Genomic DNA, 25,820 nt, shown 5'->3' on the forward strand with positions numbered 1-25,820 from the left:
TATAAACGGACATGCCACGCAGCTGACACGCTCGCGCGACGCATCCAGTGTGTAACCGGCCTAAGCATTACACGGTGAGTTCTTTGTGACACTATCTCTTACCAGGTGTGAGCCGTACAGGAGTCCTGAGTTTCCTCCGGGTGCTTCCTCCACTGTTACTGTCTGCGGCTGGAGAGGGTGTCACCCTTTGAGGCGCTGCGGTTGTTGAAGCTGACACAGAGTTATGAGCCCTCAGTGAGCGAGTGGACTCTGGCGATGGCAAAAAGACAGTCCATAAAAGGAGGTTAATTGCGTAATATCTTACATGTGGTCAATTCTTGATGATAAACTTTGCTTTCTTGTCAAGAGTAAAATAAGAAAATCGATTCCACTCTCATGTCCGCGTGGTAAATACCAGGCCAGCGGCTGGTTAGCTTAGCATAAAGACCTGAAACAGGGGGAAGCAGCTAGCCTGGCTCTGTCTGAAAGTAACAGATGTAACGAAGTAGAAGGAAATGTGACTTTACCAAGCCACGGCCAAGCGGACCAATCACAGTTGGTGCGGGTCTTGCGTAGCCGCGACGTAAAGTCACATTTCTGAGCAGGTGCACGTCAGGCTTAGGCTACAGCGTGGGGTCCGTATCTATGCGTACCTACGGCGTAAGATTCAACGCAGAACTCTAAATCAAGTACAGGCGACTATTTCAGGGCTGGGCACAGTAACGTACATCTTTAAGCAATCTCACCTGCTGTGCTCTGTGTGCTGCTTCCAGCGTTATGTGAGGAGGAAGAGGAGGGTGGAGAGTGTGTAGAATGGCGCGCCGCACTTCGTGTACGCCCTGCGGCCGCTGTGTCAGCCTTCCCGTTGACCAGCTGAGGGGGCTGTTTGACGGGGATGCTCTGTCTCAGAGAGGAGGCTCGTGAAGGTGGCGGTGATGGCTCCTTTTTTCCTGTCCCCCTGGATGATACACGTCTCTTCCTCTCTGGACTAGATGCAGAGGATGGTGAAGGAAGATTATCAAAAGATCACACCTAATTCACATAAAAGACCCCAAAACCCCAAATAAAATGTCCTGTCTTCTACCTGGACGCGGTGCTGCTTGCTGGAGATTCGCTCCTCCTCCTCCTCTTCATGGCGTGCCGTGTCTGTCTGTCCGTAGTGTGTCGTGTCTGTCTGTCTGTTCCCTGTCTGGTCAGTTTATTGGTCAGGCCGTGGATGGCTTTGTAGTCGGCCAGAATGGAGCTGACGTGCTCCTCAAACAGCGCAGAGAGCCTCAGACTCATACTGTAGATCTGGAGACACAATAAAGGATATACTGATTCAACCGCCAAACTAAAGCCCAGTTCAGAACAAAGATTTGCGTCGAGACAGAAACCGCTTTAGAACGTTGCAGGGAAAATTCGCAGCTGTCTAAACACGTTTCGGCTTGACTCAAGCCAGCCAGTGTCGCCTGCGACTCAGCTTGTCAAGTCGCCAGTGGCTGGTTTTAGAACATGAGGGGCGTCACCTGTTTCAACAGCCAATCAACTCATAGCGTTAGTCAAGTCGGTTACAAACTGTCAGCTGGTTGAGTTTTGGGCAGAGGCTAGGAGAGCGCCCACCAGTGCGGTTGAGCGAGTTAGAGAGTAAATGAAGAGAGGCAGCGGGGAATCGGAGAAATAAAATGTTTTCGCCGTTTCGGCGCTACTAGAAATGCAACTGTAGCAAGTATCTCACTAGCACTCTCCTCATTCATATTTTTATACTTTATTTTATATAAGCCTGAAAAGTTGGAAGGTAGAACGGAAGTACAGAGAGTCGTTGCTATGGAGATGATGCCCCGTCTCGTCTTGTCGCGTTAGTGTAAACTGCCAGGTTTCAGAACGTTGCAGACCGGCACATTGCAAGTAGTTCTCGCGAATCTTTGGTCTGAACTGGGCTTAAGACAAAAGAGGATAAATGACTGAACCGATTATTTTTAATTATTTTAATTATCTTTCATTTGCTCATCAAAGCATTGAATATAAGAGCACTGCAAGGTATATTAGGCTTAATGCACCATGGTTTCAAAGAGTGTGTGTAAGTCTGTGTTTGTGCACGTGTGTCTCACCCGAGACTTCTTACTGGGCGTGTAAGCTTTGGAATTGCTGAAAATGAGCCGGACATCTTTGCAGAGCTCAATGGGAGATTGGTACTTTCCATCTTTGAGCGTGTTGAGAACGGTGCCAAAGTCCATTGGTGAGTCAACTATTTGCAGGTAGTCCTGAGAGCAGCAGAGGGAAGTTGGGATATTTCAATTACAGGTTTCAAAAACAGAATAAAGAGGAGAGTAGAGGGTAAGTGAGGGTAAAGGAGTAAGAGATTTGGGGGGATTTAGACTGAAAAAAAACCTAAACCAAAAGCAAAAGAATTCCACCCTTTCGTCTGTTAACAAGAGAACTCTAGCCCACTGAAACCGAGAGTCTGTTCCTCCTTTACAGCTACCACATCCAGTAGATTTGGTCTTTATTTCAGATGCTGAATGGAGAGGCCTGTTCTTCAGACCAAACAATCCGTTTAAACTACCACTCCTTGTGGCCAGGTTAGCTCAGTTGGTAGAGCAGGCACACATATATAGAGGTTTATTCCTCGATGCAGAGGGTCTGGGGTTCGGGTCCGACCGGTGACGGTTTTCCTGCATGTCTTCCCCCCCTCTCCCCTTTCATGTCTGAACTGTCCTGTCATTAAAGGTGGAAATGCCCATAAAAAAAACTTTTAAAAAACTACCACTCCTTGAGTCATTGAACTGTAGCCACTTGTGCCCCAGACTGATGGTAAAGCAAGATGCAAGGACAAATTAACTGAAAATGCAAATCAATCTAATGGAAACACATCACAATGAGCTAAACACGGATCCCATCCAGGGTGACGTTTGTTGAGGTAGAGTTCACATGCGCACACAAGTAAGAAAACGCAGAGTTGTTGCATACGTACCGGGTATTCCTGCAGGTCCACAGGTTCTCTGAAGGGCTCCGAGTCTTCACACTGAAAGATGAGGTCCAGCAGCTCCTTACAGCGGCCCCGCCACGCATGAGGGTCATATGACGGGGGTCGGGTTCGCAGTTGCCGCTGAGTGGGTCGACGACCCTAAACAAACAAAATGAGGAAATATAAGTAACTGTAGTTACTGTACTAGCCTATCCTCCTGGAAACCAAGGAAAAAAAGTGTTTTCCTAATCATATTTTTTGTGATTCCATACCTGTTTAGGGTTAAAAAAAAAAAACATCCTACAATTTACACATTTTAATTTAAATGTTTTGATTTGTGTATGTTGCCAAATCTTCAAAGACCTTGTTGTCAATGTGGCAAAGGGGCAGCGGTAGCTCAGTCCGTCGGGACTTGGCTTGAGAACTAGAGGGTCGCAGTTCAAGTCCCCATACGGACCAAGTACGGACTGTGGACTGGTAGCTGGAGAGAAACAGTTCACCTCCTGGGCACTGCTGAGGTGCCCTTGTGCCCCTCACTCTGACATCTCTCCATTAGTGCATGTATAGTAAGGCATGGATACCCGAACCGAGCCCGAAGTTTTGTAGCCAACAGTGTGTGCGGTGTCCGAGATAAATCCCAGACTGAAAGCCAAGTTTGTTCATCTGCTCTCCAGAAACGGGATATAACCCTAACGTTATATAACGTCGGCCCTGGAGGTAACGAGTCTCTCCTGGTTTTCTGATCACGGTCGGAAACGAAGCAATCAGGAAAGGTTAGCACATTGAACATTTTAAATTAAACAGCTTATTAACGTGCGCTTGTTGCCCCGTGTGTGCTGATGCGCTCATCTGTTGACATTTCCGAATACCTTCCTACAGTTGCTTAATAAAAGCTTTCCACACAAACAAACGTACATGTGTCATTAGTATGAGAAAAAAATTAGATTTTAACTGCGTCGGGCTCGGATATAAATATCTTAATGCCTGTCGGACGCGGGCCGAGTTCGGTCACGGCTCTGTCGGACGCGGGCCAGGCTCGGACAGAAAAATTCAGCCCCGATCCGGACTCTAATGTATAGGTCTTGCTTGTGCATGTGTGTGTATTTCGGGCCTGTGGGTAACATGTAATAGATCAACAGAGTGTAAACATGTAATTTCCCCCCCTGGGGATCAATAAAGTATCTCTTCTTCTTCTTCTTCTTTTTCTTTAACTCATGTGGACTGCAGTCGAGGATGTAAGAGAACACGGCGTTGCTGTCAGATATTGTTACCTTATGGTTTCGTGTGGATGTTCCAGGAGTATTAGTATCCTCATCCTCTTCCTCGTCGTCCTGAACAGATAAGAAAAGGGGAGTTAAATAAAGGTGAGGCTATTGTGCTCTGCTGAGGCTGCTCCACCATAGAATATTTCATTATTTCAGCTCCCAACTGCCTTTCAGGTGTAACATAATTTAACTCTTGTGTGTAATGGAGTCTTTGAGCTGCCAAACAAGATCAACTGAGAGTTCAAATCAGATTATTGTAAATACTGTTCGTGACGGCAGCATTCTTTATATAGCACTTTTGTTGCTGTGATCTATGCAATACAATATCCAATTCACGACATGTTTTGGAATTAGGAAGAAAAATGTGTGAACTAGTGAAAGTAAGCTTTTTGTTTTTATATACAAATGACATAAACCATATTATAATCATCAATCATCATAACCCTAACCCTAAAAAGCAACATGTTCAGGACAAATGGGAGTGTAAACATGAATATATGCACACGCACCTCATCTTCAGAGTCAGAGAAGGTAGCCTTCTTCATAGTTTTGTAAAGGGGCTTGAGGTCCGTCAGATTTTGGTCCCTGAAGATTAAAAAAGAAGATGAGATCAGAAATGAATCTGTGTGCAAATGTTGTGGGACGTTTAAAGTGGAAACGTGGAAAATAATCTTTATTCTTAACTAGAAGTTCTTGATAACCGATTTGGTTTTGTAAATCGAGTGCTTTAAGTAAAAAAACACATGAACTGGTTAAAGTGCTCATATTATGCTCATTTTCAGCTTCATAATTGTAATTTCAGATTGTACCAGAATAGGTTTATGTGGTTTAATTTTCAAAAAACACCATATTTTTGTTGTACTGCACATTGCTGCAGCTCCTCTTTTCCCCCTGTGTGTTCAGGTCTCTGTTTTAGCTACAGAGTGAGACATCTCACCTTCTGTAACATCTTTGTTGTCAGTCGCACATGCGCAGTAGCTAGGTAAGGATCACATGAGCTAGCTGTTTCTGCAACTTCGGCCTGTACAAGGCAGGATTAGCCGGGAGACTTCTTCTAAACGAGGGCGCACTTCCAACTTTGTGTGGAATAGTATGTAGTGAATAATAGTTCTATACAATGCATTTTGTAGATTAGGGTGAACTTGTGTGTGTTGTAGCAGTGTTTTGCCATTGAGAACGAGCTAGCATGCTAACGGTTAGCCCCCTAGGCCCCTCGTCTCGGCTAGTGACGTAGAAAACCCTGCAGATTTTGAACAGCTCACCCGGAAACTGAAGGTAGGACACATTCAAAAACCAGTATCTCACTCAAAACAGCACAGATGTTTTTTTTTTTTTTTCAAAGTTTGTATGCGTGTGGAAACACCAGAGACACAAAATAACACCCCCAAATCCCAGAAAAAGCAATTTTTTCATAATATGGGCACTTTAATTAACATTTTGTTAATAGACGCTACATTATTTTTCCTCTCAAACTACATGCAGGCTTTAGAATTAATCGTACTGTACTCACTTAATGAATTGCAGCATGAGGTCAGAGACAAACTTGGCGGTAGTGACAATGAATGATCCGGGCTCGTTGAATGTTTGTGCGTTATGTTCGATGTAACGAACCTCCCACATCAGAGAGGACAGTCGCCTGAGAATGAAAGATAAAAATGTGTTGAGTGTGTATTTCATTCTCTATTCTCTCTCTCTCTCTCTCTCTCACACACATACACACACACACACACACACACACACTGTGTCTTCTTTTACTCAAACACGTCCTAATGTGCGGTACCTGTAGAAGCGGTTGACCAGCCTCTCCCGTATGGTGCTCAAGTCGGTGACGTAGGCCACTACTGTGCAGTATGTGGGGTAAGCTTGCAGGTCCACTGGAAAGGCAAATGGCGCGGCAACATCTGAGGGTGGCACGTTTGGACGGTGGATGAAAGACATGTGAACACACAAAAAGAGAAAATTATTATCTGGAACACATCGGCTGTAACAGACATTCAGTAACACATTCAACAAAAGGTGGGTATCTTGTCTATGAGATATAGACTCCTTCTAAATAAAATAACCTGCATAGTTCAAGTATTGTAATGCGCTCCTTTTACCGCTGAAGTCGGAAGCCGGAGCTGGGAATGACGTCACACCCGAGTTGACCGCGCTCCATTAAAGCAAGTCGAATTTCACTGTGGGGTTTGCTCTATCCAGGTTAGCCATTGTTAGCAATACCAGTTGATAACAATGCATTAGGCTGTATTAGGTGCATACAAACAGCGTTACAACATGTCCACAGATAGAAGTTGGACAGTACTGTGTTTAAGACTGATTTAGTGATACACAAATAAGACAGAAGTGCTTATAAACTGTATATTACCACAGCTTTCACTACCGTTACCATGTTGGATTTCGAGGTCGGCCTGCTCGGGGTACTTTGAGGTCGTTCCGACTTCCCAACTTGGAAATCTGACTTCAGGGGCCCTGTTTCCGATTTAGAACTCCGAGATTCAGACTTTCGAGTACAAATGGAACGCACCATTACAACAGCGATTAGGGGTGGGGGATGAACAAACAGAGAAATGTATCTTTTTAGGTAAAACATGTTGATAAAGTTTTCTTTTTGGGGACATAATTAGAAATTGGGAAAAATTTGAAGTGGGGGAAAAAAGGTAATAAATTGCAATATATCGCAGAATATTGCAATATGTTTAAAATTGCAATAATATTGTATCGTGAGGCCTCGGGTGATTCCCACCACCTCACAGCAATGCTAACGTCACAGCTTTATCCCCTTGCTACTCATTCGGAATACTCTTCTCTAAATTTAGATGCACCTAAGAGAGTTCATATAAATCCTGGCCTGTAAACCAACTGCAGCATGGAGCGTAGGAGTAACAGGAGAGATCTAGAAGGATTAAGTGTGCTGTCTCTTGGTGCCTGTGTGTGTGTGTGTGTGTGTGTGTGTGTGTGTGTGTGTGGTTAATCACCAAACTGTCACTAGAGGGAGCCCTCACACCAGCTTTCTTCCACTGGGACGATTGCAGTTCCACAAAGCCTATTCCTAATATGATATTACATCACTTAAAAGGAATCCAAGCAAGCACCTCAATATGAGGCTCATGGTGTTAGCAGCTTAGTCCTTTTAAGATCGGGGCCGTGGCCCTGCCAGGCTCTTGCTGGTGAGCTCAGAGCGCTGACTCGTGTCGCGTTGAGTCATGCTGCCACTGCCTTACGAGAAATGTTGCCCCCGTGGCTTAACTTCACTTCCCTGCTTACATGACATAAGGGTTCTGTTATTTTCAAGGGGGGGGGGGAAGGGTTTTGATGACGCCGTACCGAGTGTGCAGAGCTGGTCGATGGCTTTGATGATGCGTTCGCACTCCTCTGCGCGTGTGCGGCAGCCCCATTCCCCATCCAGTGGGACGTACAGCAGCTCCTTCTGTTCCTCTTCTACCAGCGGGACACTGGTGCCTAACTCGTCAGGGAACGTGGCTGCACAGGAGAGAAAAGCAACCAAAGAGAAATTCCCTCAACATTGTAAAATGTTAAATGTGTAAATACAATTTGAATTTGTTCAAATGTGTGTGTGTGTGTGTGTGTGTGTGTGTGTGTGTGTGTGTGTGTGTGTGTGTGTGTGTGTGTGTGTGTGTGTGTGTGTGTGTGCAGTGTTAGTGTGGCTGTATTAGAGAGAATCACCATCATCAGGTATGGGCTCCATGTCCCAGGGACTCATCTTCTCTGTGTCTCCGTTATCCCAGCTGGATGGGAAAAAGTGTTGAGATGAATCATCAACATCATCGCATTGGAGTCTTGTGTTTGTAATTTCTTGATTTTTTTATTTCGCACAGGTGACGTTTGCCATCACTGACGTCCCTCTCCCACAGAATAAAGTGAATATCATTCTCTAACAAGGTTTTTGTAATAATGTGTGACCGTGAGCACTCAAGAAAAAGTAACTCAAACAGACTATATGCTTATTAATGTTTCCAATTGGAAAACAAAGGGCAGAGTTAGCTGGCGCCACTGTAAATGTCAAATTCAAAACAGAATTGTTTTCATCAAGTTTCCTAAATGATTCAAGCCTTGAGGTGTTTGTGCAGTTAATGAGTGTTGTGAGAGGAGGTGTCGGTGGCATAATCACAGGAAGCTGTTTGTCTACATTTGCCTTGTCCAAGTAGACGAATTCCACTTAATAATGTAAATCATTTCTGGCCAGGTTAGCTCAGTTGGTAGAGCAGGCGCACGTAGATAGAGGTGTATTCCTCGACGCAGAAGGTCCAGGGTTCGAGTCCGACCTGTGACAACTTCCTGCATGTCTTTCCCCTCTCTCTTCCCCTTTCATGTCTAGCTGTTCTATCCATTAAAGGTGGAAATGCCCCCAAAAAAATTTACAATAATGTAAATCATTTCAATTAAGTTTTACATTTCTGGAAAGTCAGATCTAAAAACTCATTCAACCCCAGGATTCAGTCAGATGTCACGAGACCAACTGTACAGTACAGAGTCAAAGTTTTCACACTTTTGCAGTAGCAAACTTTAGTGTTTTCAAAAAGCCAATCTCTAAATTCCAAGTTAAATTTCTCAAAATGACTGCTCCAGTCACGGTTTTCCCACTAGATTACAATTTTCAACCCATACTTCTTCTCTAACCTCCCCGTACCTATGTATGTATGAACGTATGAGCGCTTGCCGAGTGCGCTCCATATATAGCGTTGAATACGCTCCACGTATAATGTCATACTGTATAGTCATACAGTATAGGGTCATGTTATGCACATTGTCAGGAGGGTAGCGTACATCTTCTGGTAGTTAATAATGACATTTCTAGTTTTGTAATGTTGCATTTTGTTGTGTTGTTTCAGGGGTTGAATACATATCTGGCTTTACCCTGCAGTGCTATAACTATGGCAACATATCATTTGCAAGGTATGCCATTTTCATTCATACCTTGGAGTATGACAGCAGACACTACACACACACTATTTCCTTTTTCCTCACCACCACCCGCGAGGTTTTTTCCGAGTTTGACTTATTTTGGTCTCGTTTGTATCATTCCTCTGAAGCTCGTCTTTTCCTTTCTGTTTCCCACACATTATATCAGTTTTCGTTTCTGCCCCCACTGCCTGTTTACAGTTTGTCAAATGGGGTTAGCATGCATTTACACTGCCTGCGCCAGCTGTCAGACGGCGTGCAATAACACAGGTCAGCCCATTCATTTTGAATGATGGTAGCACGTTTAGTCTGCCGGTGGGTGCCAAAGGGGGAGACTTTTGCAGAAAGGCAACCAGATGTCACGCTGCGGTGGCCAATCATGTAACCAGCGAATAAACTTGTCAGTCTGTTTTGAGGCGGTGTGAGAGATCTATACAGTAAACTGGAAACATCACTGCCTCTATCGCTGCCACAAGAAAGTTTGAAAACACTAAGGCTATGTTCACACTTTTTTGACAAGAAAAAGTTGACTAGGGCACTTTTGTAGTAAAAAAAAAAAAAAAAAGAAAAGAAAAGCTGGCAGCATTTTGGTTCCAAAAAGCAGCCGAGAGCATCTTTTTTTTGCTATAACAACAGTTACAGCTACAGTATCCTAGAGCGCTATGTGGAGCGGTGCTAACGTTTGATAAAACAAAGTGGCCGAGCGAGCTAGAGAAAGAACAGAGAGAGACAGAGCGGTGCTACTAATGTTACATAAAACAAAGTGAGTTCCCTGTACAGGGAGCACCATATAACTCGCTGTGCTCTGACTACAAGTTTTTCTTGTTGTTATGAAAACGACAGGTCTGGCTACTCCGCTTGTCATTGGTCGCCTGTCAAAAAAGCGCTTGATGTAGGGCGTTTTTTTTTTTTTTTTTTTTCAGAAAAGTTGAACTTTTTTCAACTTCAAAAAGAAGCCCTGGGGTGCCTGGGTGGCTCGCCTGGTACAGCGCGCGCCCATATACAGAGGCTCAGTCCTCGACGCAGCAGCCGCAGGTTCAACTCCGACATGCGGCCCTTTGCTGCATGCCATTCCCTTCTCTCTCCCCTTTCATGTCTAAGCTGTCCTGTCATAATAAAGGCCTAAAACAAATGCCACAAAAAAGAAGCCCTGAGCTGCAGAAAAAAAGTTGGCGGTGGCGTTTAAAAAAGCGCTCACGTCTTTTTTTGAAAACACGGTTTACTCCATGGGATTATAATGTAAAACAGACGCTGGCAGCCTTAAAAAAAGACACCAAATGTGAACATAGCCTAAGAGGGTAAAAAAACAAAACACAAGCATTGAAAGGCCCAGGAGTTTGTGTAAAAGCTGAATGTTTGCCACAACAACAAAGCACAGTCGCTTCGTCTCTTTTCTTCTCTCATTCTCCATGAAATGAAGCTGCCTTCAAGTGCAGTCGGAAACGTCGAGATCTATCTAACGATCTGATGAAAAACAGTAATTGTGAAATATAAAGTCTACTTGTGCTACATTGGGGGGGTTAAATAACAAAAGGACGTCACACAAACGGGCCATTCCCCACCTCCCAATCACCCATTCTGCACACCCTGCGGAAAATGGCCGGATCGCTGTTTCCTGGTCTCAACGTGCCTTTACGCAGACTTATCATTTGTTGATGCAACTAATGGAGAAATCAGGAACTATAATACAATGGATCTCCTTGCTAATGCAAATCCAACAGATATATCACGTGAAAATGAGATAGTGTGCAGTGCTTTAATTGAAACTGCCGTTAAAAAGAAAAGCTGTGATCATACCAGACATTGTAGCACTGAAACAGGCTGTCAGAATACTGAGGCTGGTAGGGCTCCTGGCTCTCAATGGTCCCAAACCACCAAGCATCGTCAATCACTGACCGAAACCTGTCGCCTACACACACACACACACACACACACACACACACACACACACACGCACACGCACACACACACACACACACACACACACACACATAAACCTAGTTTAGGTCTTTACAAGAAAACATCAGTTGACTTTGTAATTTAATCTAGAAACTGCAAAGGAAAACTGGACTGACCTATACTCCACTGCCTCCTTCTGGCATTGTCAAACTGCTGCCGCAGTATCAGGAAGTCGATTACATCAGGCATGTCGTGGTATCTGCAACAAGACAAAAACATCACATTAAGTCAAAGATTGCAACAAAGTAACAAAAAAATGAATGGAGCAGCCGTATTAACAGGGTAAAACAAATCAAACACATCCCATTTGTAGTAGCAGTTTAACATTCCCATAACAGTCTTTACTTTGTGATGTCAGTCAAGATGACTTAATTAAATGTTGTATAGCTACTGTCTTGTCTTGATGAAAATGAATTAGAAAAATAAATAGAAGAAGAAGAAGAAGAGGGAGACACATAGATTACATCAGAGAATACTTTAACACTGTCGGCACAGAAAATCTGCATATCGTTGGGGGAAAAAATTGTCACAGGCTTCAACTAAGATTAGGATATGTCACATTGTTTCAAACATTTTTATTGTGAAGAGCAGGGTCCTCATCAGACATGGCATCCAGATAAACCTGTGTCAGTTTTTTTTTTTTTTTTTTTTTAAAGCAAACAAACATTACAGCTTACAATATCCGTGAACTTAACTACTAACATATCAATTTTCAACAGAATAGGACAATTTTCACATCACAAAGTACATAGTGATTCACAGTCGTCGTTTCCCCCCCCCAACCCTCCACAGGAGTGTTACCTAATGTTGCATGTAGCGTAAGTTATATACAGGGTTTGATTTATTTGAGCCTTTCAGGGAGAAAATGAAAGGGTAAAAAAAATCTTCTCAAATTCCCAGAGTTTGTCTTTAAGAATAAATAAAAGAATGCAGATTTTCTGCCAACTCAGTTTGCCAGAGTTTAACAGTAGGCACTTCATTCTTCTTCCGCAATAGGAGAAAGCGCTTCTTAGCGGTGATAAATCCGTAGGATAGAATATGTCACATTGTGAAGTAGCAAATATATCATATACAATAACCAAGAGTGCCGTGATGCAAGTATCAACACTTACTCTTAAAAGTTAATCGTCAAACACTTGAGCTTGACAATTTCTTATCAAAAAGCCGCAGACCCTCTGAAGATCTTGTGGAGACAGAGTGGCTTGCTTATGTAACATATGCCTCTTGCATGTTACATGAAATACATGAATGGAGCTTTAAATGGTTACTATGTCTAACAGCCAAGCTTGTAATATGGAATTTTATTTTGTCATACCATGTACCTTTATGTGATCGTTGTAAGGTGTACATATTTTTGTTATTTTCAATTCTTTATGCTGTTACTGTATATTACCTGTTTAATACCAGGCTACACCGTATCCAAGGTAACGATGCAGCTATAAAGGCCATCACCGGGGGAACAAGTCAGACCGGGTTTGTATCCCCCATGTGAGTGTGTGAGTGTTAAATAAAACCTGTAAACATGAAAGTATAGCCTATCTGAGAGAGACAGTAACTATATTAAAATCCAGAGTGATTATCGGTGTGTATTGATCTGTACGGATCCATCTGTATCAGTAGTATCTTTGTGTAATTTGTAATAACGCTAGAAATCTTTGATTCTGTTCAAGGTTAGACCGTTTGTCCTATAGTTTGTCAGTTAATGGATATTTAGCTATAGAAATCATTCATTAGTATTGTAACTTTCCTTTGATTATGATTGTATTTAACAATGAATAATTTTTACTCGGTCCAGACTTGTAATCCCCAGATCCTGAAGTGCTTGTAAGCAATAAACAAATCATAACTGAATCGCCAACGGAGCTGTCTGTGTATCTACATTAGTGTGTGTGTGTGTGTGTGTGTGTGTGTGTGTGTGTGTGTGTGTGTGTGTGTGTGTGTGCGCGTACGTGTGGCTGTGTGTAAAGTGTTAGTCCACCACCATTATCAGAACACAACACTGAGACTGTTGGCTGTCACCACTATTAGCGGTATAAAAGAGATTTAAAGCTGCAGTGGGTAGAAAGACCTCTTCCTGTAGCTCTCGCTCTCTCTCTCTCTCTCTCTCTCTCTCTCTCTCTCTCTCTCTCTCTCTCTCTGAAATGACCTGGGATTGACCAAAGTCTCCCGTCACTACTAGATTTTCTAAAGCCTGAAAACTACAATGTGCTGAAAGATCATTATGGAATGTTTGCCCAACAACGCCAAAAATAAAGTGCCTACCTCAGCTTTAACGCCCACCCGTTACACTTACTTCATAGAGAAGGATCCTCCGGTCAGTTTGCCCGTATCAGGGTCCAGGAAGGAAAGCTTCAGACAGCACAGTGTGGGCAAGCCAACCTCATACTTGATGCCAACTATCTTCATCAATTCCTGCTCCTGAACACCACAAATTAAAGAACAAATAATGCAATGTGATACAACTAATTACCTCTCAGGAAAAGTCATTCACATACCTTGGAGCCCTGTTAGCTCAAACATAGTCCAATACACTCTATGTATATACATAATGCACACGTGGTGCATTATGTAGGTAAGTAATGTGTGTAAGCAATGCTACAGGAAGTTCCAGCTGAGCAAAACTGAAACTGGAGAGAGTAATGCTTTAGTTTTACCATGCCTGCTTGTTTAAATTACAAAAAACACATATAGAAAAGAACGCTGCATTTCACACACTACAGGCAATACATTCATGAAGATGCACACTGTGCCTGCAATGCATTATGGTCTGCTGTCTGCCCTGAAATCGCTATTTCTGGCTCCACACATGGAAAAGTTGTGAAAAATAAACCAAGTAAAATATGCAATCCTATAAGCTGTTACTTAAAAAAAAAAGAGGACACTTTGTACTGTGCTGTCTTTTAGTGGCGGTATATTTTTAGGACAGAGAGGAGATTAAAGTCCACATGAAAGTGAAACCAAGTGTCTGTGGTTAAGAAGTCTGCAAACAGACTTCATTCTGCTATGAAGAATGTGTGTCATTCTTTCTTTTATCTCTACTACTCTAGCCATTACTTTGGAAACATCCTTAAACGAGAAATGTTACTGAAAATATCTGTATGTTCTTAATGACTTGTTAATAATGTATCTGTACAAATGCAGTTCATCTACATATGTGAAGCACCTCAGTGGTTGCGTGGCACTGCACACAAATAAACAGACCGTATAAACTGTCGATACATGGGATCCCAAGAGCCCTGTCTCTCTTCAGAGAGTCTTACATCCATCTTTGTCAGAGTGTTCCTTACCCGTAGCTCCATCTTGTGCCAGGGCTGCTTCTTAGCGTTGATGCTGTAAATCTTTTTTTGTTTGGCCATCTCCACATAGGCTTCATGGCCCTGTCTGAAGTAGTATACCTGCACACACACATACATCATTTCAAGTATACCACATACCACATACTTATTTCCTGGTACATTATGTCTATTGTTCTGGAATGTAACTGTAGCTGCGGAGGATTGCAGTGCCAGTGTACCCCTTATTTTCCAGTGTGTACTGGCCATCGCAGCCTCATGGGGCCGCTAACTTTGGTGCAGACTAGTCTTGTTGCTATGTAAAACATGTGCCAGTGTTGTGGTATGAGCAGACATGTGGTGAGGACAACAGGCGGCGTGTACCTCGTCTCCCATCTGGGGTATGTAGGGACATCTCCGGGGGACCGTGTCTGTGATCCAGGCAGAAGGAAGCCACTCCTCCAGAGTTAGCCCTTGCTCTTGAAACTCGGCCCTCTGAATGACACACAACGGAACAAATATATTCAGTAACACTTCTTTCAGAAATTGGAAGTTTTGCATTATGTTACATTTCTTTTTTACTTCAAAAATGTATATGAAAAACAATGTACTTCTACTTGTGTAGAACCCACTATTTGGTCAAAGAGCCGTTTTTTAATGACAAACCTTCCTCTTCTCCTTTGGCTGCTTCTTCTTTGGTAACGCGCCGTCCTTGTCTGCTTTATCCTTCTTTCTTTCTTTCTTCCCGTCCCTTTTCTTCTCTCCGTCTTCCTCTGAGCTGCTGCTTTTCTTTTTCACTTTCACGCTCTTCTTGGGCGGTTCAAGGTTGATCCCCGCGTCCGCTGTCCAGTCGGAGTAATCGCTGGAGTAGTCACTGCGAACGCACGGCAGAGAGAAGATTCAACACACAGAACCATCTGTGTGTGTTTATGTTTCGGTTTGCGTGTAACGTGTGGAGATCTCTGTAGGAGATAGTCAATATGATAAATGTGTGAGATGTACTGTGTGTACCTTACCTTGAACTACTGTGGTCATCCGGCCAGGGCTCCTTTGGTTCCTCTTCCTTCTCCTCGGAGGAGGAATGCCCGTTGGTTTGCCGAACCTCTACCTCTCCCTGGCAACACACATCATTTAATGTGAGCACTCAAATGAAGAACAGAAAGACAAATGGAATCCATGAAAAGGAAGGCACTGTATAATAAAGACAAGTCTTTGTCTATCATAGTCACACTTGTAAGCTAAGCTGTTTTCAACAAAAGATAAATGGTACTGAGCAAAACTACTTTTTTTTATTGCATGTCTACTGCAATCATATGATAGATAGATAGATAGATAGATAGATAGATAGATAGATAGATAGATAGATAGATAGATAGATAGATTCCAAGGGGAAATTCAAGGTCCCAGTAGCTTACAGACATACACATACATCATAACAGGATGTTAAAATAACAAATAAATAAATCCACATGAATAATATGGACAATAAAAGATACTAAATAAACTAAATAAAAAATCCACATGAATGTACTAAGGGATGTATAAGATATATATACATACATACATACATACATGGGAAAAGTAACTACATGTACATACTGTGAATCGTTTTTTTTAATCAAGAATCAATATTGAATCGAATAGTGACATTTTCTGAATTGTGTACCCCTAGTGTTTTTACTATATCTTTCTTATATTATAGATTATATATATATATATATATATATATATATATATATATATATATATATATATATATATATATTATATTTTATCATATCTTTAAGGTCTTAACTGTTTGCTTTTATGACAGGGCGTCCTTTTTGGAACATGAACACAAAGAGCAAAAAGACAAAGAGTCTAATCCATCAATATACATATATTAAATGCTCATATTCATGTTACATTTCACAGCACTAGCAGTCCATAATTGTTCTCCAGAGAGCTCAAGTCCCAGCGGGCAGAACAAGTTAACAAGCTAGCAAAGTCTGAATAGAGAGTCTTTAGTGAAATCTGCTGATCTAAAATTGGAATAGTACAAAAGCAGTTATAACAAACTAGATGAGCCAACAAAAAAATGGGAAAAATGCCTCGAGTTGAAGAAAAAAGAAAAAACTGATTTTACTGCCTGTCTGAAAAACATTGCAATCGACCTACAAAAACTACAATTCAGATCTGTTTTATGAAGAAGTCATCTGTGTTTTAGAGAAGGCTTTACCACGTGGCTCCCCCATAAAGTATGAAACTAAATTCAAAATAAGACCGTACCGTGTCTACCTCTGAGGTGCTTTCATCGTCATCGGCAGCCTCGGCGCTCTGGCGGCTCGTCTCCTCCATAGCTGCACGTGTGTGGTAGCCGTGGTTACCCTGGCTCCTCCTCCCCTCGTCAACCGACTCGGATGTCGGGTGAACCTGCGGCAGCAGAGGATGCCGGACAGGAAGGAGACGGCAAAAAAGGGCGATATGAGTACTGATAGTGGAATTATACTTACACAAGAAATCTTTATTAAAAAGTGTCTACGAGAAAATTGATTATATTCCTGTAAAACAATAATGTGTGCGTGAGTGTTATTGCACTTACCCTGCTCTCCTTGGGGAGAGAGTGGATGGTACGTCGCCTCCGCTCTGACTGATAAATATTAACCTCCTCTTCCCCTTTAGCCTCACGCCAGTTTATCTGTCTCCTACACCACAAACAAACACACACACACACACACACACAGTAGTTTGCAGGACATTAAAAGCCTACAGAGGAAGAAATGCTGCAAGAAAGGCAATATATGGCAGAGTGCAGTGTGGGAGCTGAGTGTTATTTTAGTGGCATTTTAGTATGTGTAGGTGTTAATGACACCCAAAACTCTCTCTCTCCCCCACACACACACACACACACACACACAGAGTCATGACATGAATTATTTCTATCACGTCCAAAAACAAGTTCCTCTTTGTGGTATCGCTGTTTGTGTGTTACCTGACAGAGGCGTTCTCCAGCTCCGGGACCAGCACCCTGCGGCTCCAGGCCACCAGGTCTCCCTCTGTGGCCATCTGGCTGCGCGGGGCGTTGCTGTGCATCTGGCGGACGCCCTCGATCTGCCCGCTGCGACGCAGACCCACGTTGGGCGGGGAGTGCACCTCTGTGGGCGAACCCACCGATCCTGAGGGAAGAACATGTCAAAGAGAGAAACATTTTTTTTTGCTTTCTATTTGTCAGCAGCATTTAAATGATACACCTGCTGTTAGTGATCAACATGCTTGATAAAGGATGAGGATGCTGATACCAAACTCATCCATGTGTTTTTAGGAGATCATTCACTCATGTACATATATCATGCATATACAAACATGTCAGTGTACCTTATGAGTAATAGCAGATAACTTAAATCGTATTAAAGGTCCCATGGCATGAAAATGTCACTTTATGAGGTTTTTTAACATTAATATGAGTTGAGAATTTGGCCCGCCCATGAGAAAGAGAGAGACATGGCAGTTGGTCAAGGCCACACTTCAGATACAGTATTAGGGGACCACTAAGGCCTATATAAAAGTATCCAAAAAGCAGCATGTCATAGGACCTTTAAAAGTGAGAAAATTAGAATTGCAGCTCTAAAATAAATGTGAAAAAGGCTGCAGCTAACGCTTATTAATTATCAATGAATCTGCTAGGTTTTAATAATAGTATTTCCACTAGAATTTCCAAGAGCCCAAGGTGACGACTTGAAATTGCTTATTTTGACAGTTGAAAACCCAAATTTATTTAGTTTACTTTCACATAAGTCGAAGAAAAGCAGCAAATCCTCACATCTGAGAGGCTGGAACCAGCAAATATTTGGTATTTTTGCTTGAAAAAGGTCTTAAACCATTAATCATTTGGTAACACTTTACTTGAAGGTATCTACATAAGAGTGACATGACACTCTCATGACACATGAACCCTAACCATAACTTGTCATGACAAAAAAACGAATGACACTTACTAAAAGAAGCGTTATGTCATAAATGTTTATGACTTGTTTATAATGTTTATGACACGTTGATGACAATGTCATTTCACTCTTATGTAGATACCTTCAAGTGTAACCGAAGATTTTAACTAGCGGGGAGTCTGAGTTTATGAAATTATATTTGAAAAACCAAATGCAATTTATAAAGCATACAATAAAGACACTCGTGAGTTTGTCACTAAGAAGGCTGCCATTTAATAAAGCCAGGTTGCATGCAGGCAATAACTTCTCATAGCGTATGCTGTGTTAGAATGGAGCGCCGGAGGACTGGAGACACATGGAGGATTTAGATCTACTGTAGGTTTCCATCACTCAAAGGCAAAGTTCCCACTGAGGACACACAGTGTATTATGTAAACGTCAGTTCTCTATTCACCGATTCTTTGAGACAGGGGCGTTTAGTTAAACTTTTTGGTTTTTCTGTGTAAATCTCACTGAGCTGCTCAAAAATGCTTGTTTCTCATTATTTTGTATGTTGCATATTTCATATGAAATGTCCATGGAAGATCTTTTTTCTTTCAAAATACGCTAATTCCAAACTAAACGACAGAAAGCAATTTCTGTGACTTGATAAATACAAATGACTTATCAATGAATGAATTAACTATTTGAATTGCCCTGAAAAATGTCCTTGCTACGACAAGCCCACTGAGAAGCTGCCCACACTACATTAATACCACCTCCCTGTCGTGACACACAGCCTTACCTCTGTTGGACCTGGTGTCACTGGCTCCCAGTCTTTGGTCCTGTTCCTGCTGCAGCCTCTGAATCATCGTATCCAGAGGACTGGAGCCATCCACCGCCTGCTCGCTCACCACTTGGTTCAGGCCTGACACACACAGCAATGGAGTAAGAGAGAGAGACTTTAAAAGTGAAAGAGCACACAGAGAAGACCACTATTGTCTCATAACAACTGGATGTACACATTGCTTTATTGCATTCATTTCTGTCTCTATTTAATGGAGTTAAAAAAAATAGTATGCTTGTCACAATGGTCTACCATCAACTTCAAAGAAGAAAAAAAGGCGATGGGTTTTTTCCCCAAAACCTTTACAGTCACCTCAACACCCACAATGCTTTTTAAAAGCTGACAGCAGGGCAATGTTAGGTTAACACTGTTCTATACACTGTGAGCATGTCGAGTCATATTGTCTTACAAGAAAATTCCTGTTCCCTCCCCCCCCCTTGCCTCCTTCACCTGCCTCCACTGTGCACTACTAATGCATTTCATAAACTACTGTTTCTGTTTGCATCCCTGCCAAGATTATTAATTGCCTTATTAATTCTGGTTTAAATTGCCAATGCTGGTGTAGTTTCAGTAAAAGCCATCTCATTAAACACATTTGAGAATAGCTCAACATGACATTCTTGACATTCTTGTCAGCAACATGACCAGCTTGACAAAAGTGTCTTTGATCAGCTGACAGAAGGGGTTACGATTAGACAGAAGAAGACGGCGTCACCTCCAGGTTAAGATCTGATCTGAAGCGCACAAGGGAGGAGTACAACTACGACTGAGCTCATGCCCCCAGACCACACCCGAGAGGTCTGACTTCAGCCTCTGTACCTGAGGAAGTGACCCCCATCTGCGGGATGAGCTGCTCGTCCCTGCAGCCCTCCCTGCCAGGCACCAGCCGCTGGTATCTGGGTGGGTGGGGGTTCCCGTCCACATCCACCAGGAAGGGAGGGGGCATCAGGTGTGGCGCCTGCTGCGTCTGCTCGTCCAGCACGTAGTTGTTGGCATCTCGGATCAGTGGCCGGTAGTCGGTGTGGAAGAACATCTGGTCCGCTATCTGAAGCACAGGAGGAAAGTAACAAGGTAGATTTTAGATTTGTTTTTCCCACCACTGTTCTGGGAAAGTGACATTTTTTTATTACCGATAACATCAATTAAGTGAGTTGTTGTTACATGTCAGGTGCTGCAGATATGTGTATAAATATTAAAGCCATTGTGAGCTTGTCGCATTACCTTGTCATACTTGCTGCTGGAGCCAAAGCCAAAGATGAGCAGGTGTCCGTGGGAGTCGGTGGCTGCAAAATGTTGCCCATCTGGACTACATTTGCAGTCAAACAACGCTCCGTGGCCTTGGCCCTCGATCTATCCAGAGAGAGAGAGATAGAAATCACAGTATTACAATACCAGGCAATTGTATGGCATAGACACAGTCAACTCAAAATGTCTAGTACACAAGATCAAATGCACCATTCCATATGCTGCTATGTATGGTTCTTACAAGTATTAAGCTACAGGATATTACCTAAATAATAAATGAAAATAGCAACAGTGACATAAGTAGAGTTTGATAGACAGCAAGAGCGCAGTGATGTCGACTATTACAAAAACAGAGCACCACCTGCAGAAACCTCCCCAACAGAAAATCAAAGAGACAAAACCCTAACTGCTCTGACGGTCAGCCACCTGTTGCCTTTAGTTCGCTCCATTCAATCACAAGATGAAAACATTTCTTTCAACAATATCTTTATTGGATTTTTTACATAACAACCCTAGAGCTGTGTGAAGGGATATTGTACAATATATCTCCACCCCTACAGGTCTGACCATACATTCCTACAGAGTGTGTACTAAGTCAAAAAAGTAAGAGTGAATACTAGCCTTCAGTATAACATAAAACAAACAAGCAAAAACAAAATTAGCCTAAAACAAAACTGTTGCAGAGAGGACGTACCTAGCAGGGAGAGGTAGAAAAGAAATTTAAAACAAATAAAAAATAAAGCTAGAAACCGCACCAAATGTTGTATAAGCATGTTTAACCATCACCTGACATTGTGTAAATATAAAAGAATTACTGTATTGTGGACTCCATGTCCACATATGCTAGAAAACCACCCCAGATCTTTTGAAACTCTCCAGGTTTACCCTTCAAATTATACATAATCTTTTCACTTGGTATGCATGATGCCAGTTCATTCGTCCATCTAGCAAATATAGGTGGTGATACATCTTTCCAATGCATAGCTACACATTTGTTGGCTGTAATAAGGGCAATTCTAATACATTTGAGTTGGTTTTTATTGATTGTCATCATAGATGTGTCACCCAGGAGAATTACTCTTGGTTCTGCGGGGATGGTTAGTCCTGTAATATCATTAAGCGCTTTGAGTATAGACACCCAATACAAATTAAGGGCAAGTCCAAAACATATGTACCACCAACGATGAAAACATTTTTTAAGAGTTTTTTTTTACCTCATGCCCCTTATTCAGTAAAAAAAGACGAACCCGAAGCACTAAACTTTCATCTTCTACTTTGGTATATTGAGGAAAGGTGCATGTGCTTTTAGCCAGCTGGAAGACAGGCAAATGTAGAAGCTGTTGAATATTGGGGTCAAGAGTTCCTGCAGTGAAGTTAAAGAAGGGCTGCAGTAGGAGCAGCACTGACCAAACAGTGTTTGAAGCGGATGTAAAGTAAGAAGCAGTGCATATCACTTTCAACAGACTTGTTGTGTTGCAACGGGTGTGCGGGTTACATGATGCACTAAGTAGATTATGTCCCATGAGTTCAATTCCTCTGCAGGGCATGGTGTACTAACATTAGCAACCTTTACATTGATATTGCTGTGTAAATTGACATTACTGAGTCAGGTCTCTGACTTTGCATTTCCTTTCTTCTTTCACGACATTTACCATGATCCTGTAATAGTCCCTTGCGTCATTGTGTCAACAGGGGCCGCTCTTTAGCAAAAGTGCCATAGTCTCGCTTTAAATTTCACACGCTTGTCATCAAACAACACTATTCACTGTCTATGATCAACACCAAGATTTGGCCGACTGACCAGCACACTGGGTGACTCACTTGTTCTGAGACTGTGATTAATGCTTTCTTGGGTAACCATAGAGACCCAACCAGGAAATACACAACAGTGGCTGGCTACAATGATTTACACAATAATAATAATAATAATAATAATAATACACTGGCATATGTGTATCAGTGTGGAGTCATGATTTTACTCTACCCTTGACTCATGCCACACACCGTGCATTAAATGAGAGAGAAAATGCCAGCATGGAGGTGAGAGAAGCAAAGAGAAGAGAAAGTGAAACCATACGTGAAGGGGAGAACAGTGGCGGGTGAGAGGGAAAGAATGTGAGACAAATGGTGTTTTTCCATTACATGGTACCTGCTCGACTCGCCTCGACTCTACTCGCCTTCTTTGATTTTCCATAATGAAAAAAAGTCCCTGGTACCTGCCAAAAGGTACTTTTTTGATAACGTGAAAACCTGCAGACTACTGATTGGTCGGAGCGAATCGTCATCATTGCTAGCGACAGACGGGGGTGTCCTGAACAAACCCGCCATTTTTAAATAGTTTAGCCAGCGGTGTTTTTTTTGCTGCCTCCAGCTTCTTTTGAAACTAAATTTTTCTTCTGGCCGTGGCAACAACAACACACCTTCGACGTTCTGTGTGTGTGTGTGTGTGTGTGTCGCATGAGGTCACGGCAGTTTCCTGCGGCGGCGCTATGGCGCCCAGCCATGCTCGCCTCACGCATGAGGCGGTACTAAATCTGCAATGGAAAAAGGAGGACGGGGCACCGCAGCCGAGCCGAGCCGAGTAGAGCTGCTACTAGCAGTGGGTAAGCGCCATTTGAGAAAGGAAAGGGAAAGACTGTGTAGGAATGTAGCGAAGAAAAAAAAAGGGAAAAAAAAATGCTAAATGCACATTACATCTGTGCCACATGTAAGGGTCTGGTGACTTTCAGCATTGGTGTGAATACAGCCAAAGAGAGGACATCGAGTGAGAGGACAATGAGACAAAGAGACAGAGAGGCACAGGGTGAGTCTCACCATGTTGAAATAGGAGCGGATCTTGACTCCTCTGGCCAGGTCCCACACGATGCAATTCCCATCATGCCCCGCTGAGAAAAGGATTCTCGGATCAAAGGGATGTGGCTCCAGGACAAACACCTCATCCTCATGACCCTGTCATTAAAACAACATCATCATCTAGATTAGACACTCCAAGAAATGAAAAAAAAAAAGCCACCAGTGTTTGTTTCTTAAAGGTCTAACCTTGTGATTTTGCATGTTTTAGTCTCTTAACATTTTATGTTGTATGTGAGAACTCAATTGTCCCAATCAGTTGGACCGGACTTAGAAACGGACTTTACCTTGCCAGCTCTCTAGTACAAAGACCGTGTCACTTCTGACTAAGCTCATGTGTGAATAGAGCAGGTCATTGTCTGGAGAATTCACAGCGAGCGAGTGGGCGTGTTGATGACGTTTCAATCAGGCTCGCGCGAAACCGGACGAAAACAAACTTGAGGGTGAAGAAGTAGTGTCATTAACACAAAGACGGCAACGAAAAATGTCTACATGGACAGGCAACGAGATTCAGGAACTTCTGTCGGTAAAAGCTGCCGCCAAAATCGTCAGACAAAATTCAAGTAATAAGCAAGGAACGTGTGCATCTGTGTTTGTGAGCGCTGTGTTTGCATGTAAATGTGTTTCATCATTACGTACCATCAGGACATGGACGAGGTTGCCGGTGGTGGAGTTCCACACCTTCAGCGTCAGATTGTTGGCTGCTGTGATCACTGTGCTGTCATGGCGATCCCATGCTACCATGGTAACCTTCAGTTTGGTCACCTTGTCTTCCAGCGGAGGAGGGTTGTACTTCCTGAAGGGAAGATGTTGGTACACTGATGTCACGTTTGGGCCAATAAAGTTCAGTGTGGTTTACGTTATAAACAGAAACTACATAAAAGAGCAAATAAAACACATATTGTAAAATGGTTAAAATGACATAAAAACAGTAAACAATTCATCCTATTCGTACACCATTAATGAGAAGTTTGCCACTCTGATAGCTAGACCTTATCTCTTTACTGTGTGAGCTAATTATTCACATCTGCTGTTACTGTGTTTACATATGTAAACTGTGAAAAACATTACATCCGAAACATTTCAACACTTTCTTGTGCAATTCCCTGCTCAGACTTAATGTCCATTTATTTAGTGTAGGACCACAGGCCTTACCAAAGACAGTTATATGGATCAGTCTTGTTGTACTGTAAAGATAAAAGTCCATTCCAGGGTTGCTGCGCACATTTTGAAATCAAATTCAATGCTTGACATTTAAAAGTCCAACATCGTCTTCCAGGCAGCGCTGCATGGAAGGCACTAGGGTTAGGCAAGTCGACGGTCGCAGCGCTGCCTTGAAGTCGACGGTGGGGGCTTAAAATACCATCGAGCTTTAAAGTCCTCGACAGAAAAATGTAATACTCCTTCCGCAGCAAAACAAATGCACAATAAGGCCTTTAAAATCTCAGCCTAAGATATTCACATTTAACAAGCTGGAATCAGAGAAATATTATTTTTTTTAATAAAAAATTACTCAAACGATTATCAAAATAGTTGGCGATTAATTTAATAGTTGACAACTAATCGATTCCTCGATTCATCATCGCACCTCTAATTTTTTGTATCTCCATATAACAATCATTATGTCAAATCTAGTGTGTATCAAATAGTCAAATAAATGGCAAATGAAATGAACTGTGTCCCACTGTTACATTTTACAGTAGATAAACCTTTAAAGAAAAACATTTTAATTTACCATTTTAACTACAATTTGCTTGGAATTGTTAATTATAACATTTTGTAAAACAATAAGTTTGTTCTGGTCATTCTCGCACTCACAGAATAGGATATAGTTAAAGGTGCTCTAAGCGATGTCACGCGTTTTTTAGGCTACAACATTTTTTGTCACATACAGCAAACATCTCCTCACTATCCTCGAGCTGCCTGTCCCCTGAACACACTGTAAAAAAACACGGTGTCTGTAGACAGCCCAGGCTCCACAAACGCCAACAAAAATAATCTGTTCCAACCTGCACCACACAACATAACAAACAGAGTTCCAGCCAATAACCGACAAGAAGGATTTGGGGGTGGGGGGTGGGGGGGTTAGTGTATGGAAGCACGGAAGGGAGCGAGAGGGGACGGGATGAGGAGGAGGGAGGGGCAAGCTAGCCTCGTTTTGTCTGAAATACTTTCAACAAGAAGTGCCGTCACCCAACATCGCTTAGAGCACCTTTAATTTTCCACATTAAGACACATACATGTTACAGTATATCGACCTTTCATCCACTTTAACAGTCCATTAAATTTGTAAACTCCAGCCAAGCGGTCACCAAATTAAAAGTCCGCTCCTCTCCTTTATGTTGCATATTAGCTGTTGCAGCTCCCCCACTGGAAGCATAAATATCTGGCCGACTGGCTTTAGCTTAGCATCATCTGAACTATTTTTGTGTACTTCTTTAATCCTGTCCCCTCTGTGAGAACAGGGAAGCATTATGAGAAAAAGAAAGAGCTGAACTCAGTAGCGACCAAAGACCAAAACATATTTAAATAAGTAAATCCTGTAGGGAGATATTTCTCAGACCAACCATCATTAAAAGTAAGATTTTAAGATATTTTATGACCTTAAATTCTCATAATCTAATTCAAGACTTTT

At 42.3% G+C, this 25,820-nt stretch overlaps 1 protein-coding gene across 5 annotated transcripts in view; it reads right to left on the reverse strand.

The window, feature by feature from the left end:
- LOC116041933 (pleckstrin homology domain interacting protein) overlaps nt 1-25,820 on the reverse strand; it is a 44,207-nt gene that overhangs the window by 4,188 nt on the left and 14,199 nt on the right. For 3 of the 5 annotated variants that reach the window (XR_004895882.1, XM_031288001.2, XM_035995355.1), the window contains 26 exons: nt 23,825-23,981; nt 23,150-23,284; nt 20,312-20,440; nt 19,910-20,135; nt 19,049-19,171; nt 17,314-17,497; nt 16,924-17,026; nt 16,611-16,754; nt 15,359-15,456; nt 15,009-15,216; nt 14,727-14,837; nt 14,358-14,465; nt 13,364-13,488; nt 11,187-11,269; nt 10,909-11,020; nt 7,876-7,937; nt 7,516-7,671; nt 5,972-6,092; nt 5,702-5,827; nt 4,701-4,776; nt 4,198-4,257; nt 2,933-3,085; nt 2,070-2,222; nt 1,064-1,272; nt 726-967; nt 103-249 (listed from right to left, as the gene is read on the reverse strand). Coding sequence is in view for 4 of the 5 variants with exons in the window: in XM_031288001.2 (XP_031143861.1) it covers nt 103-249; nt 726-967; nt 1,064-1,272; nt 2,070-2,222; nt 2,933-3,085; nt 4,198-4,257; nt 4,701-4,776; nt 5,702-5,827; nt 5,972-6,092; nt 7,516-7,671; nt 7,876-7,937; nt 10,909-11,020; nt 11,187-11,269; nt 13,364-13,488; nt 14,358-14,465; nt 14,727-14,837; nt 15,009-15,216; nt 15,359-15,456; nt 16,611-16,754; nt 16,924-17,026; nt 17,314-17,497; nt 19,049-19,171; nt 19,910-20,135; nt 20,312-20,440; nt 23,150-23,284; nt 23,825-23,981 (3,551 nt within the window). In the remaining variant the exon portion in view is untranslated. The remainder of the gene's footprint in view (nt 1-102; nt 250-725; nt 968-1,063; nt 1,273-2,069; nt 2,223-2,932; nt 3,086-4,197; nt 4,258-4,700; nt 4,777-5,701; nt 5,828-5,971; nt 6,093-7,515; nt 7,672-7,875; nt 7,938-10,908; nt 11,021-11,186; nt 11,270-13,363; nt 13,489-14,357; nt 14,466-14,726; nt 14,838-15,008; nt 15,217-15,358; nt 15,457-16,610; nt 16,755-16,923; nt 17,027-17,313; nt 17,498-19,048; nt 19,172-19,909; nt 20,136-20,311; nt 20,441-23,149; nt 23,285-23,824; nt 23,982-25,820) is intronic. The other 2 variants (XM_031288003.2, XM_031288002.2) reach the window with 2 other exon arrangements.

This window comes from Sander lucioperca, chromosome 19 (genome assembly GCF_008315115.2).
Source record: "Sander lucioperca isolate FBNREF2018 chromosome 19, SLUC_FBN_1.2, whole genome shotgun sequence".
Lineage (NCBI taxonomy): Eukaryota > Metazoa > Chordata > Actinopteri > Perciformes > Percidae > Sander > Sander lucioperca.